The sequence below is a fragment of the Mustela erminea genome, chromosome 10 (assembly GCF_009829155.1).
Source record: "Mustela erminea isolate mMusErm1 chromosome 10, mMusErm1.Pri, whole genome shotgun sequence".
In the NCBI taxonomy this organism is placed as follows: Eukaryota; Metazoa; Chordata; class Mammalia; order Carnivora; family Mustelidae; genus Mustela; species Mustela erminea.
In genome coordinates, this window is record NC_045623.1 from 58,792,542 (window position 1) to 58,809,114 (window position 16,573).

The 16,573-nt window shown below is 41.5% G+C and overlaps 1 protein-coding gene across 14 annotated transcripts in view; it reads left to right on the forward strand.

The window, feature by feature from the left end:
- The first annotated feature begins 401 nt into the window (after window positions 1-401).
- The window catches only part of DOCK7 (dedicator of cytokinesis 7), a 219,732-nt gene continuing 203,560 nt past the window's right edge, over window positions 402-16,573 (forward strand). For 3 of the 14 annotated variants that reach the window (XM_032303468.1, XM_032303471.1, XM_032303476.1), the window contains exon 1: window positions 596-786. In XM_032303468.1, coding sequence (XP_032159359.1) covers window positions 749-786 — 38 coding nt within the window. In that variant the 5' untranslated portion in view covers window positions 596-748. Of the gene's footprint in view, window positions 787-16,573 lie in introns of all 14 variants that reach the window. The other 11 variants (XM_032303472.1, XM_032303474.1, XM_032303477.1 and 8 more) reach the window with 7 other exon arrangements.

The following is a 16,573-nucleotide window of genomic DNA, read 5'->3' on the forward strand; positions in this document are numbered from 1 at the left end:
AACTTACTTCAAAGAGCTGTCGTGGCGATTAAGATCACGCCTGTAAAACTTTCATCTGTGTCTGGCTAAGCACCACAAGTCAACTATTCTTGTTACCTCTGTAGGAGAAAGGTCTTTTTTAGCTCTTTTTCTACAAGAAAAATTATTCTTTCTCTGGTCAGACCCCACTCACAAGGTCGGAGCAGAACAGAAAGTGCTTTCAACTGCTCGGAGATGGGAGCAGCAGGAACAAGAACTCAGCCATCCTGGGCGTCAGAGCACAGCCCCCCCTCGCCAAAAACCATCTTCCATTTCCTCCCCTTCCTTTTCGGGAAAGCCAAGCTCCCCCCACCCTCCCCGACGCGTTCTGTAATCTTATTTTCCTGCCTCGCCAAGTCGCTGGCCCCTGCCTGGCTGTTCTCTGTGTCCTTTCGGTTGAGCGAGCGCGGCAGCGAGGCGGCCAGGACTGGCGTGTCGCTCCCTCCACGCCCCATTCTTCCCCCGGGCTCCGTCCGGCCGCAGTTGCGTGCCGAAGCCCCGGCTCCCGCGGGGATTGACGCGCCGGGGGAGGAGCGGTTTCTTGCTGCGCGCCTCTCAGGAGCATTACGGCAGGGCTCGTTCCCGGCTCCGGCCGCCAGCCCCAGCCTCCCCGGTCCGGAGCTGGGACTGGCGGAGGCCGCGAGGGAGGGAGCGCGAGCGAGGAGGCACGCGCCCGCCGGTCCGCGCCCAGAGCGCCGCCGCCGCCGCCGCCGCCGCCGCCTTAGCAGCCATGGCCGAGCGCCGCGCCTTTGCCCAGAAGATCAGCAGGTAAATCTCGGGCGCGGGGCGCGCGGCCGCCACGGGAGGAAGAGCCGGGAGTCCTCCCGAGCCCGGCCTAGGAGGCGGGTGGGTGTGGCGACGCGGGCGCGGGGATCTGGCGGCCTGGTCCGCGGCTGGGCGGAGGGGGCTCGCGGCTGTCGCCGAGGCCTCGCGCCGCCCTCCGACCCCGGCCCTCAGCCCGCGCTGGCGGCCGATCCTCGCCCAGGGTCTCAGGGAGCCCCACACGCCAGCGCGCCGGCCTCCGCCGGCTCCTCGGCGGCCCGGGCCTGGAGTTTTGCGGCGGCTTATTGCAGGGCGGGTGGGGAGCTCGTCGGCTAGCCGATCGGCGCTCCCCAAATTCTTTGTGTCCCCACCCCCGGGCTGGCCGGGGGCCGCCGCGGCGTCTCGCTCCCTCACTCTCCCCGCCCACCCCCGTTTACCCCCTGGAGGGTGTGGGGGTCCGCCCTCTTCTCCTCCCCAACAAAAGATTCGGCGCGCGGCGGGCTCCTGGCCGGTGGGAGGCCGCCCCTTCTTCACGCCTCCCACCCTTCCCGAGAAATCTAACAGGAATCCTCTTTGCAACCAGGGGCCAGTTCGAAGTAGGCTCTCGCACCCAGAATCTAAAAACGTATAGTCAGAATGAAAAGTTGAGAGCTTGTGGTCTGCACCTTGTGTGTGCAGCTGCCGAATCTTGGACGAATTGTAGGCTGGAGCTTGATCTTAGAAGCGTGTGAATTTAAACGTGCGCCTGTGTTTCCAATGGCACCAGACGAAGATGGATGATAGTGTCCTTATTATATTGGCCCTTTGACTCACGCTTTAGGAGTCTGGAAGTAAGCAGGCGAATCACGGTTGAGATTTCCGAGCCTTTTACCTGCCTGCGGTGTGGGTCGGTTGCCAGAACCAAAAATTGAATAACGGCGGGGGATTTTAATATTTGTAGAATTTCATTCTGAAATATACTAATGTGTAAGGCACTGGACTGTGTTGGTTTTATTATGATGTCCCAAGAAAAGAAACGTTCGAATGCATTACTTTTTCGACAGTTTTATTTCTGTGGTTCTGTGTCTTTTTCGTTTGCTGATCTTGCTTAACGATTTTTGGACCGACCAAACGGGTTCTTTCTTAACTGCCTTAACTTCCATAGCGTTACTCTGTTGTGGCACGTTTTTCATTTAAAACTAACAGCTTTTTGATTTAAGCTTTTTGCTTAATTATTCTTAACTTTTGAGCTTTAAAACATTTAATTTTATTTTTAAGAGGCAAAATAACAAGGGGTACCTGGCTGGCTTGGTCAGTGGAGCATGGAGCTCTCGGGGTTGCGGGTTTGCTCGGTGTTGGGTGTAGAGATTATTAAAAAAAAAATTTTTTTTTAAAAGATTTTATTTATTCATTTGTCAGAGAGAGAGGGAAGGCTCAAGCAGGGAGAGCAGCAGGCAGGGATAGGAGCAGGCTTCCCGCACAGCAAGGAGCCAGACTCGGGGGGACTCAATTCCAGAACCTGGGATCATGACGGCAGCCGAAGGCAGATGCTTAACCGACTGAGCCACCCAGGTGCCTCCAAAATAAAATCTTAAAACAAAACAAAGCAAAAAAACAAAGAGCAAGTGCTTAAGAACATGTGCTCTGGTGTCAGACTTTGCCATGGGTTCAAATCCCAACTGTTAGTTTTCTTTTTCTTTAATATTTATTTGAGAGAGAGAGAGGGAGAGCATGAGGGGGGAGGGTATGAGGGAGAGAGGGAATGAGGGAGAAGCATCCCGGCTGAGCAGGGAGCCCAATGTGGGACTCGATCCTGGTGCTCCAGGATCATGACCTGAGCAGAAGGCAGTCGATTGAACCAGCCCAGTCACCCAGGAGCCATGACTGTTAATTTTCTAAGTTAGTACCTTGATCAATCTTAAGTTACAGTTTTGGTATCTGGAAAATGGGTACAGTACCAGTACTCTGTTGATAACATTGTGAACTTTAAGTGGCAAAATTTGTGTGAAGCGTTTAGCACTGTGCATAGGCTTTAGTAGCTATCATTGAACAATTAACAATTATTGGTATATTCCGGGGAGTTGTGCTAGAGTTAATAGGAAATTACTACTTTTTTTTTTTTTCCAAAATAACTGAGTCTTGTTTCTGAAGGCAATGCCATTGAAAAAATGTATTACTTGACATACATGCTTAGTATTAACTTCTTCTTAATAGAACCAAGTTTCGCTGAGAACATGTGTTGATTAGGAAATTGCACATTGAGGAGTTAGATATGAATATATATCATACCTGTTCTTTATTTGCAGAGTTTGTGCTAGGATTAGACAGAACAAAATACAAGAAAAAAAGAAAGTTTCACAAAATAATACAAAATTCAAAGTAATAAGCCTTGTAAATTTGTCAGATTAAATAAAGCAATGGAATTGAGATATTATTGCTTGGAGAAATAGTTAGGGGAGGTGACTGATGATAGATAAGGTATGTAAGGTGCAGAAGACAGTCTGGGATGGCATGTACATTTCTGACTGGGCAACCATGCGGATGATGGAGGCAGTCATTGAGGTAAAGGCGAAGGGGAGGAAGAAGGGATTTGAAGGTGGGAAATGAGGTGGGAAGGAGATGATGATTCAGTTTTGGATATGTAGATTTTGAGGTGCTCATTGAACATTGAAAGAGAAATATTTATTAGGTTGTTGGTGAGGTTTAAGATGCAGAAGAGAGATTGGGCTGGAGGTCAGTAGATTTTGGGAATCTTCAGCAAAGAGATTGTTACTGAAACCAGAGGAGTAGATGAGATAGTATGGGACGAATGTGCAGATTACTTTGGAGGGAAGACCAAGGACAGAATTGTTATAGATGATGAATTACTGTAATTGAAAGGTATTTTCATTCTTGTTATCAAATATGGCCAAGTAATACATTTATTTATTTATTTATTTATGAGAGAGCACGAGCAGGGGAGGGGGTTGGTGGTAGGAGGGTGAGGGGAGGGCCGAAGGGAGAGGGAGAAGCAGGCTCCACTGGGCAGGGAGCCCAAGGTGGTGCTTGATCCCAGGCGCTTGATCAAGACTTGAGTTGAAGGCAGACCTCAGCCGTCTAGCTAGCTACCCAGGTACTCTGGCTGAATAATACTTCTGAATAAATTCTTCTTCTGCTTCTTAGTTTCCTACTAGAGGAAGTATAGCACATACTCTGGGGATAAAATGCTTGGCGTTGACATCCTAGCGCTGGCCTTCATTGAATAAACTTGGGCAAGTTACTTTACCTCACTTCTGCCTCATTTTCCCTATCTATAAACTGGGGATAATAGCAGGACCTACCTTACAGTGTTGTTATTAGAATTAAAAAGTCGGTTCCAGTAAAGTGCTTAGAACAGTGTTTTCTACATAAAGTTCCAGCATCAATTATTTTTTATTGTTACAATATTTATAATGTGGTGTAGGACCTTTCCTTGGAAGTGGTAAGTCTTTTTGTGATGTGCATATATGAAATTTGTTGCTCTGTGAGTAGCCTGTTGCTATTTGAAACCCTTTTTTTCCTTTTAAAGCTTTATGATTGTCCCCATACCTTACTTTTAAAAGATTACACTGATTTCTTTTTGGCTCAGTCATTTCCTAACCCTTTGTATTTAGTGCTGTTACTTTTTGAGGCCATGATTTAGTGATTTCTCAAACTTTTTATTTTTTAGATTTAAAAAAAGATTGATTTATTTACTTTGGTGGGGGAGAGGCTGGGAGAGGGAATCTTTTTTTTTTTTTTTTTTAAAGATTTTATTTATTTATTTGACAGACAGAGATCACAAGTAGGCAGGGAGGCAGGCAGAGAGAGAGAGAGAGAGAGAGAGAGAGAGAGAAGCGGGCTTCCTGCTGAGCAGAGAGCCCGATGTAGGGCTTGATCCCAGGACTGTAGGGCTTGATCCCGGGATGCTGGGATCACCACCTGAGCAAAAGGCAGAGGCTTTAACCCACTGAGCCACCCAGGCACCCCTGGGAGAGGGAATCTTCAGCAGACACTGCACTGAGCTGGAGTCCTATGCTGGACTCCATCTCAGGACCCATCCGAAACCAAGAGTCTGAAGCTTAACCCACTGTGCCACCTATGTGCCCCAAAGCTCTTTATTTTTTCACCGGTTGTACTGAGCTTATCATGGAAAAGCAGCACGTGTATTTTGTTCATAACGGTTATTGCCACTTGTTTGTTCCCCCTACTTTTGGAGGACAAGGCATATTCATTGCTAATTACCCCTTTTTTAATCACACCGTAGCATATGATAGGTATAATTTGTGGAGTGTTGATTGTAGATTAATGATTTTGTTTGGATTATTTTGTCCTGTTACCAGATACTCAGCAGTAATGATGAACATTTGGATATACTTAAAACACTTTTTACTACATTCTCATCTTTATTACCTAGAGAGGCAGAAGAACATAGTAAAGAATGTAGACCTCAGGTCACATTGCATGGATTGAAATTCTGCCTATACCACATAATAGCTATATAATTCTGGGCAATTGCTCTAATCCCCCTGTTTCAGTTTTCTCTTCAGTAAAATGGGGATAAAAATGTCTCTTTGTCATCATGAAGATTAAGTAAGTTAATACATATAAAACACTTAAACTGTGCCTGAAACATAATAAGCATTCAACAGATGTTAGTTGTTGCTATTATTATTCCTATATTATTTACAATGATTATTATTCCCATAATCCAGATGAGGAACTGAGACCTACATCTCATGAAATTATTTGCTCATATTGGGACTCAGTCCCCAATTCTCTGATTTCAGATCTTACACTTTTTTAATTTCTGTACTATATATACTGTATTTCTTTCTGCAAAATATTTTCTGGGGTAGTTCCACATTTTCGAACAGTGCTACCATTAGCATCCCCAAAGTTATTTCTTACCTACTTAATCTTTCCTTTGTTAATTTGGTATCATTTTGTTGCCTAAGAAGCAGAATTTAGTGAAAGGCTTGCATCAGATTTTTATTTTTGAGGAAAATCTTAACATGAGTAGAATTTCCGGGACATAGTCTTATTTATAAGCTCTATCTCTTTTTTTAAGTTTTGAATCTGTGCATAACTCTGGCTGTATAGGCTAAGTCTTCCAGTCTACTTTCTTCACTTCATTATTAAATAAATTCTACCCACATAATATCATCTACTTCAGTGCTCCCTTTTTCATCACTTTGGCCTTTTGTTGTACCCATCTCACGAACTCTCAATGCTGAATGTCTAACCTGTTTCTTGCCCCTGAGAGAGAGCAGAACAGTGCAGAGCTGAACTTTTAATAGTGAATGTCTTCTCATTTGCAATGAGGTTTACTCTAAATCATTTCTCTTACTAACATCTTTGTTTTCCTATCCCATCTTTTACTGAAAAGTTCTGGATCATCTAACATGAGTCCATGATAACCTCAGCATGCTGCTGTTCCTGTATGTCACTTAGGCATCTTCTCCTGAGCCTGTAAGGTATCCCTTCCCTAAAGTTTACCAATTTTTTTCGTCCTTTGTACCCTGTTACCTTGCTGCCTCCCTTAGAACCTTGATCTCATAATTTTTCCTTTCCTTTCTAGCATCTTCAATATGTTTCTTTTTATGGATGTTTCCCTTAACGCATAAGACTTATTATGCCTTTTTCATCATAAAACAAAGAACTATTGAATCTTCTGCATTTCTAGCTGCCACCCAGTCATTCCTTTCTTCTAGTCCCATTTCTCACATGTATGTGGTGCAGTCCCAACCACTTTCTGCTTGTTCTTGTCAGTCCTTGGACCATATGGCTGTGCTTCCCATGGTACTTTATGTGTACTTGAATTATGGAACGCCTGGAGATTAGGAGCCTTTGACTTTTTTTCTTCATCACTGATTTCATGAGCTGCTGTTTTTTGGGTTTTGTCTTTTTAATTTTTCTTGCCCTCATCCTCCGTGCCATTTTCCCCCTACTTTATACCGCTTTTCAGAGGCCTTTGATGACTGTTCTGAGTCTTTTTATATCTAGTGTCAGACACAGAGTCTTTTGTAAACTGGACATGTAAAAATCGTTTGAGGGCGCCTGGGTGGCTCAGTGTGTTAAAGCCTCTGCCTTTTGCTCAGGTCATGGTCTCAGGGTCCTGGATCAAGCCTCTCTTTGGGCTCTCTGCTCAGCAGGGAACCTGCTCCCCTACCCCGGCCCCGCCCCCTGCCTGCCTCTCTGCCTACTTGTGATCTCTGTCAAATAAATAAATAAAATCTTAAAAAAAAAAAAAAAAGGATTGTTTGAAAGAATGCTACCCTGCTTCATTGGAGCATCTTTTATTATCTTGCTTTTAGATGACCTCAGTGGGCCAGAGCTGATCTAGTCTCTTATCTCTTGTAATTCAAATGTGTTACAAATGAAATCTCCCTAAAATACAGCTTTTATCATGGCATTCTTTTGTTCAAGAATATTATAGTAGCTTCCAACAGTGTTAAACCCAAACTCGTGCTTGCATTTTGAAGTCATCTAGAATCTGGTCCTTCTCTTGTTGATTTATTCCCTAGCTTACATTTTGGACCAATCAGTTGAACATTTTCCTTGTACCCCCACAAATGCTCTGCTCATTTCCAGATCTGTAACTGCACGTTGTTTTTTCTTTTTGATCTATCCTTTCTTTTTTCTAAATCTTAACCTTTTCTGTGGACCATTCCAACCCACTGTCTTTACTTTTGGGATAACCATTTCCTTGGTTTTCTTTTTTAAGATTTTATTTATTTATTTTAGAGAGAGACAAGCCAGGGGAGGAGCAGAGGCAGAGAGGGAGAGGGACAAGCAGACCCCCAACCCTGCCCCTGAGATCAGATGCTTAACTACTGAGCCACCCAGGCCACCCCCATTTCCTTGATTTTCTCTATTCTTTTCACCTATGAGTGCATTTCTAAGTAAAAGCAATTTTTCTGTTTTTTAATTCATTTGACCATAATCATACTGGATATTGTATTTCTTTTGTCTTGCTTTTGTTCAGAATTAATCTGTGAGATTCATTCATAATATTACAAGTAGTTGGAGTTCATTCTTTGTCTTTATATTATTTCATTATATAAATATACCATGATTTTCCATTCTACAGTAGATGGGCATTTTGATTGTTTCTAGTTTTTGGCTATTAGAAACAATGTTCTATGAACACACCTGTACATATATTTGGATATACATGTGCATGAATTTCTCTAGGGTATACTCAGATATGAGATTGCTGGTCCTTAGGTATTCTTTGTTGCTCCTCATAGCACTTTTATTTATCATGGAGTTTATTAGGTAATACCAAACTGTTTTCTTAGATAGCTGAAGAAATATACACTCCCATAGTAGTGTTGCTGTACCTAGTTGACATCTCTTGTACTGCTAGCTGTGTCATTTTTGCCAATCTGATGGATGGATGCATGATGCTATGTTATTATAAAAGTTTTGATTTGTATTTACTTGATTACGGTTGAGATTGAGCTCTGTTTTGTATGGGTATTGACTATATGAATATACTCTTATAAGTTGCCTATTTAAATCTTTTGCATTCTTCCCCGTTTTTCCTTTGTATTACTCTTTTTCTTACTGATTTGTTTGAGTACTTTATATATATATTCAGTGTATGAACCCATTGAATGATACTATGTGTTGCAAATATCTTTACTCACGTGTGGTTATTTATTTTATTTATTTATTTATTTATTTATTTATTTGACAGAAAGAGAGATCACAAGTAGGCAGAGAGGCCGGCAGAGAGAGGAGGAAGCAGGTTCCCTGCTGAGCAGAGAGCCCAATGCGGGACTCGATCCCAGGACCCTGAGATCATGACCTGAGCCGAAGGCAGAGGCTTAACCCACTGAGCCACCCAGGCACCCACCCTGTGGTTTTTTTAAAAATTCTTTTTATGGAGTCTTTTAAAAAAATTTTTTTTTAGGGGCGCCTGGGTGGCTCAGTGGGTTAAGCTGCTGCCTTCAACTCAGGTCATGATCCCAGGGTCCTGGGATCGAGTCCCACATCGGGCTCTCTGCTCAGCAGGGAGCCTGCTTCCTTCTCTCTCTCTCTGCTTGCCTCTCTGCCTACATGTAATCTCTCTCTGTCCAATAAATAAGTAAAATCTTTAAAAAAATTTTTTTATTTTTAAAAGATTTTATTTATTTATTGGACAGAGAGAGATAGATCACAAGTAGGCAGAGAGGCAGTAGGACAGACAGAAGGAAGCAGGCTCCCTGCTGAGCAGAGAGCCCAATGCGGGGCTCCATTGCTGGATCCTGAGATCATGATCTGAGCCAAAGGCAGAGTCTTAACCTGCTGAGCCACCCAGGCGCCCTTATGGGGTCTTTTGAAAACTAAGTTCTCAGTTTTCTTTTTTTTAAAGGTTTATTTATTTTAGAGAGAGCAAGAGAGTGCAGGGAGAGGGAGAGAAAGAATCTCAAGCAAGATCCATGCTGAGCATGGAACCTGGCTTGGGGCTCCATCTCACGACCCTAAGATTGTTACCTGAGCCGAAATCAAAAGTTGAATACTCAACAGACTAAGCTACCCAGGCACTCCAACTAAGTTCTCAGGTTTTTTTTTTTTTTTTTTTTCTCAAAGATTTTATTTATTTATTTGATGGATAGATAGAACCAGAGACCACCAACAGGGGCAATGGCGGAGGGAGAAAAGTATCCCAGAATCCTGGGATCATGACCTGAGCCGGAGGCAGACGCTAAACCAACAACCACCCAGGAGCCCCTAAGTTCTTAGTTTGAATATACTTTTATCAGTTTCTCTCTTTCTCTCTTTTTTAATGATTAGTACTTTTGAGGTCTTGTTTAAAGAATTTTTTTTTTTTTAAGATTATATTTATTCACTTGACAAGAGAGAGAGATAGCAGAGAGGGAACTAAAGCAGGGGAAGTGTAAGAGGGAGAAGCCGACTCTCTGCCGAGCAGGGAGCCTGATGTGGGGCTTGATCCCAGAACCCTAGATCATGACCTAAGCCGAAGGCAGATGCCTTAACGACTGAGCCACTCAGGTGCACCTTGTTTGAGGAATATTTTCCTACCCTGTGGTCATTAAGATATTCATCTGTATTAACCTTATAGTTGCATCCTTTATATTCCACCTGGACTTGATATGTGTATGGTGTGAAATTTTAATTTTTTTCCAAATAGATTGCCCTTTCCTCATTGACCTGCCCTGCCACCTCTATTATAGATTGTGAGTCCTCATTTGTGGGTCTTTGTCTGGGTTCTCTCTTTTGTTCCATTGGTCTGGTTATACATATTTTCACCAATTATAAACAATTTTATTTATTTATTTAAGATTTTATTTATTTATTTGACAGGCAGAGATCACAGGTAGGCAGAGAGGCAGGCAGAGAGAGAGGAAGGGAAGCAAGCTTCCTGCTGAGCAGAGAGCCCGATGCGGGGCTCGATCCCAGGACCCCATCATCATGACCTGAGCAGAAGGCAGAGGCTTTAACCCACTGAGCCACCCAGGCACCCGTATAAACAATTTTAATTATCATAAGTCTTGGAATTTGGTAGAATAATTAACTTCTCTCATCATTAAAGAAAGTGTCTTGACTTCTCTTAGCCCTGTGAATTTCCTTGAATATTTTAGAATCTATCAAAAAGCAAACAAAAAATCCCCAAGTCCTATTCAGATTTGGTTGGGATTACCTTGACTCTGTATATCAGTTTTGTAGAGAAATGATGTCCTAATAATAATAAATAATAATAAATAATTTTGTATTATAATATTGAGTTTTTAAGCCTTGATTATGGTTTATCTCTTTGTTTACTTAGGTCTTCTTTATCTCATACAACAAAAGTTTATAAAATTTTCTCTGTAAGATTCATGCGTATCCTTTCTAGGTATATAACCATTTTTTATCCAGCTATATACCTTGCTAAACTCATGTCACATCTAAAAATGTGTCTGTGGCAGACACCTGAGTAGCTCAGTAGGGTAATAAGCATCTCTCTGCCTTTGGCTTAGGTCCTGATCCCAGGCCATGGGACTGAGTCCCACATAGGTCTCCTTGCTCAGCAGGGTACTTGATTCTCCCTCTGCCTGCTGCTCCCCCTGCTTGTGCTCTCTCTCTGACAAATAAATAAATAAAATCTTAAAAATAAATAAATAAAGTAAAGTGAAACCTGAAAGTTATTTAAAAGATGTATCCATGAATTTTGTATTTTCTGTGTCATTTGGATATCATGAATTTTTGTTTCTACCCTTCCAAACCTTACAGTTTTGTCTTGTTCTGTGGACGGTTATCTTGTATTACTATGTAGATTATTACCATTTCTGTTTAACGTTGTACTAATACTGAGCATCCTCATTTTGTTGATGACCTCAGAGGGAAAGCTTTTTATGTTTCTTAACTTCTTTAAGCCTAAGGGTTGCTGTAAGTTTTTTTGTAGATAACCTTTTAATCTGAGTTGCCTAGGAAATAGAGACTGAATCAAGGATTAAGAGTTGAGGGTTTATCTGGAAGGCATAATCCTGGGGCAGCAAGAGAAAAGGGAAGTGAGGCAGAGATGGGAAACAATGTAAGGTGATACCTTATCTTCTTTGGCCACTGTTCACGAGGCGCTGGGGAGGGACTGTTTGGCAGGTATCTTTGGACATAGGAACAGTTTCTCCAGTCAGTAGATACAAGTCTGGAAGAAGATTTATCTACCTGCTTTTGTCTTGCATCCTGTTTTCCATTAGTCAGCTCCATGAGAGAGTGAACTTTCCTTCACTTCTCGGTTGATCATATGCTTTCGCAAGCGTCTAGATGTGTCACTACTTTTTCCAGTGGCTTTTTACGGAGGGGACTTTTTGGTTGCATTTGACAGAAACGCCATTTAGATTAATTTGCTTACAACTGAGTACATCAAGTGCCAGGATACAGAGGGTATGAACAGCCTCTTCATGTCTTTGATAGATTTCCCACTAAATGTTTGCGATGAGAGTTGACAGCCCCAGGCTCAAATCTTACCATTTAGTTTGGCTCGTGTCACATGTTCCTGCTTGAACCAATTACAATGTTTGGGGTCAGTGGGGATGCTGGCTGTTCCTGTGTAACATGACATTCTCCCAGGCTAGAGGACAGATGTGATGGTGTCATCCCCAGCCAGTCTCAAGTGATGAGTTCCTTGCCAAAAAGAAGAGGTTTCTAACCAAAAGAAAGAGGGGGAGGGCAAATTCTGGTCACACCAGAACAACTGGTATTCTTTAAGATTGGTCATTGTAATTTGCTCAGCCTCACTGTAATTATTTAAATATATAGCAATATAGTTAGTTGTACTACCTGTTAAAATTTAAATGTAACTGGCGAATACAAAAATGTAAAGAAAAGCAGTGTAATGGGAAGCAACTATGGATCCCTGTTCCTTAACTTTAAGTTTAGCTCTGATCTTAGTGGCAGCTCAGCCCTCACGGGCAGTTGGCTTGGTTTCCACCGTCTGGCTTTCCCAGGCTTCTCTCTGTTGTGGTTCTGCAGCATCATGAGGTGTTTCTCATTTGTCCTCTGTGACCAGAAAACTGCACTCATCAGCCATTTAATGATTTTAATAAACTTTGCTGAAGATGAGGGATTGGGGTAAGGAGGCTAAGGGTGCAAGACTTTCTTCGAGACTCTACTTTGGCTCTCCTCTTTTCCTGTCTTCACATTCTTTCTCTGACTGGAAAGCAATTTCTTTTCTCTCACCCTCGTAGAGCAGTTACAGCTTTATGCAGGCTCTCTTTTTTTTTAAAGACAACTTTCTTGAGGCATACTTTATATACCATAAATTAATTCATTAAAACTTTTAAAAATTTATTTTAAAAAGATTTTATTTATTTATTTGACAGAGAGAGGTACAGTGAGACAGGAAACAAGCAGGGGGAGTGGGGAGAGGGGGAATCAGGTTCCCCACCAAGCAGGGAGCCCGATGCAGGGTTCCATCCTGGGTCCCTGGATCATGACCTGAGCCTAGGTACATGCTTTATGACTGAGCCACCCAGGCCCCTACATTTTTTTTTTTTTAAGATTTTATTTATTTATTTGATAGAATGGAAGAGCACAAGCAGGGGGAGCAGTAGAGGGAGAGGGAGAAGCTGGCTCCTTACCGAGCAGGGAGCCTGATGAAGGACTTGATCCCAGGACCCTGGGATCTTGACCTGAGCCGAAGGCAGATGCTTAACCATCTGAGCTACCCAGGCGCCCCTAATTCATTTTAAGTGTACTATTTGATTATTTTTAGTAAATTTACAAAGTTGTGAAGCCATCACCCACAATCCAGTTTTAGAGCATTTCCAGCACCTCCCCAGATACCTTGTAGTCATTTATTCTCTATTCCCAGCCCAAGCCCTGGGCAACAACTACTGTACTTTCTGTCTGTCTCTCTCAAGATTTGCCTTTTCTGAACATATGAAGCCCTTTGTGCCTGGCTTCCTTCACTTAGCATAACATTGCCATGTTTCATCCATGGTGTGGAATTTATCAGTACTTTACTCCTTTTAATGGCTGAATAATACTCCATCGCAAGTCTGTAGTACATATTGTTTATTTGTTCATCAGTTGATGGACATTTAGATTATTCTACCTTTTGGACATTGTGAATAGTGCTGCTATGAACATTCATGACAGCTTTTTTTTTTTTTGAACATCTGTTTTCATTTCTTGTGAGTATATTCCTAGGAAAGGAATTGCTGGGTCATCTGGTATTTTATGTTGAATTTTTTTTAAAGGTTTTTTTTAAGAAAGAGAACATGAGCAGGGGAGAGAAGTAGAGGGAGAAGGAGAAGCAGATTCCCTACTCAGGAGGGACCCCGATGTGGGATTCGATCTCAGGACCCTAGGATTATGACCTGAGCCAAAGGCAGACACTTAAGCTGAGCCACCCAGGTGCCCCTCTGTTGAATTTTTTAAGGAATTGGGAAACTTCCACAGCAGCTACACCATTTTACATTTCCATCAGCAATGTATGAGCCTTCACTCTTTTCCACATCCTCCTAACACTTGTTAATTGTTTTCTTTTTGACTGTAGGCATTCTAATGAGTGTGAAGTGGCATTTCATTTTGGTTTTGATTTGCATTTCCCTAATGATTTGTGATGGTTTTTCTTGTGCTTATTGGCCATTCACATATCTTCTTTGGTAAAATTTCTGTTCCTATCCTTTGCTCATTTATAAATTGTGTTATTTATCTTGTTTTTGAATTGTAGGAGTTTTTTTTAATATGTTCAGAACACAAGTCTTTTATTAGATATATGAATTGCAAATATTTTCTCCCTGTCTGCTTTGTTTCTTCATTTTCTTAATGGTGAAGTTTGAATCACAGAGATTTTAAATTTTGATGAAGTCCAGTACATCTTTTTTTTCTTTTGTATATCATGAGTTTGTTTTTATTCTCTAAAACTGCTTAATTCATGGTCAAGATTTTCTTCTCTGTTTTCTTCTGAAGTTTTTATAGTTTGGCTCTTACTTTAGGTTAATGATCCATTTGCATTGATTTTGTGCATCATGTGAGATGAAGATCTAAATTCATTTTTCATGGGGCGCCTGGCTGACTCAGTCAGTGGAGCGTGCAACTTTTGACCTTGGGGTTGTGAGTTCAAGCCCCACATTGGGTGTAGAGGTTACTTAAAAATAAAAAAAGTCTTTATATTCATCTTTGCATGTGACTGTTCTGTTGCAACATTCTTTGTTGCAGAGGCTATTCTTGTCTGGTTGAATTGTCTTGGTACCTTCAAAAATCAGGTGACTATAAATGTCTTTAGTTTTTCATACTCCATTCTGTTTCATTGAACTATGTGTCTAAACACTAATACCATATATTTTTTTTTTTTAACAGATTTTATTTATTTATTTGACAGAAAGAGAGACAGCGAGAGAGGGAACATAAGCAGGAGGAGTGGGAGAGGGAGAAAAGCAGGCTCTCCACTGGGCAGGCAGCCTGATGCAGGGCTTGATCCCAGGACACCAGGATCATGACCTGAGCTAGAGACAGACACTTAACTGACTGAGCCACCCAGGCGCCCCAGTCTTGTACTTCTTTTGTTAAATCTGTTTCTAAGTATTGTTTCTGATGTTATCATGGTGGAATTGAAAAATTATTTTTGATATTTAGTTGCTAGTATATAGAGATGTAGTTGATTTTGAACTTACATCCTCTACCTTTGCTGAACTTATTAGTTCTAGTAGTTTTTTTGTGGATTCCTTAGGTTTTTCTGCTTACAGGATCATGTTGTCTGTGAATAAAGAGGTTTATTTCTTCCTTTTCCATCTGAATTGCCCTTAATTTGTTTCCATTTCTTTTTTAAAAAAATTTTTTAGGGACGCCTGGGTGCCTCAGTTGGTTGGACGACTGCCTTTGGCTCAGGTCATGATCCCGGAGTCCTGGGATCGAGTCCTGCATCGGGCTCCCAGCTCCACGGGGAGTCTGCTTCTCCCTCTGACCTTCTCCTCACTCATGCTCTCTCTCAGTGTCTCTCTCTCAAATAAATAAAAATAAAATCTTTAAAAAAAAATTAAAAGAATTTTTTAAAAGATTTTAAAATTATTTATTTATTTGACAACAGCAATCACAAGTAGGCAGAGAGAGAGAGAGGAGAAGCAGGCTCCCCACTGAGCAGAGAGCCCAATGCGAGGCTCGATCCCAGGACCCTAGGATCATGACCTGAGCCAAAGGCAGAGGCTTTAACCCACTGAGCCACCCAGGCACCCCTGTTTCCATTTCTTTCCTTCCTTCCTTGTGGTGCACTAGCTAGAACCTCTAGTACAGTGTTGAATAGTAAGAGCAGGCATTCTTGCTTTCTCCCCAGTCTAAGGAGAAAAGCATTCAGACTTTCACCCTTAAGTATGATGCTGTTTGTAGGCAGATGCTGTGGTAAAGGGAAGAAGACAAAGATTTGAGAAGTATATCAGAGTTAGAATGACAGGACTTAGCAACTAATTGTATACAAGATATAATTTATATGTTTGTGGGAGATTCTGGTGCTTTTTTTATGAAGTAGGGTGGAATTGAAGATAAATTTATCTCTTTTTGGGAATATTGACTTTTTACAGTAAGAGGTTTTCTCCCCCTTCCAGTTTTCATTTGGGTTGGCAATTTCAGATCAGTTTTCATTTTTCCAAATGCTAAATTTTTAAATTATTTTTTTTCTGTAGTTTTAAGTTAATATGTTCCATGAACTGGGAACAATGTTATTACCAAGTTTTTGTTGAGGAAATTGAGATATGGTAGGATGCTTTAGATCAGAGTGATGGAGATATCCACGTCTCTTTCATACAGCGTTCTAAATTTTTGACTAAAATGTTATTCCAGAATTGTGTCAGATGGGATACATGAGTCATCGACATCTTTTTTTCTTTATCCTTCCCAAAAAGGGATTATGTCTTAAATGTTAAGTGTGTTATATAGAAAGACTGTTTCTGTTCTTTGGTTTCACAAATCATCCTCTCTGTGTTTTTGTTTCTTAGGCCTTTAGTGGCTTCTGGCCCATTGTGAACCTGAATTCTTAAAGAATTTAACAAGTGACAGGGACTCAGAAGAAAGTTTTATTTAGCCATCCCGGAAAGATAGGAAACATCATAACAGCGGTGGTGGTTGTAATTACAGTGTTCCTATTAATATGTTAGTGTATACACTAGACATTTTCACTGAGTATCTTTAGTTGACCTCATAGGCTAGGTTTTCAAGAACAGAGAACTCATTAATATGAACTGTAGCTAGAATCATTTACCTTTGGAAACTTGCTTCTAAGGAAAGAGGCCTTAGGAGTTTTATGGATCTGAATTCAAACTCTGTCTCTCTATTTTTCATAAGCTTGGAAAAGTTACTTTATTTTTGAAGTTTATCTAAAAATATCTGT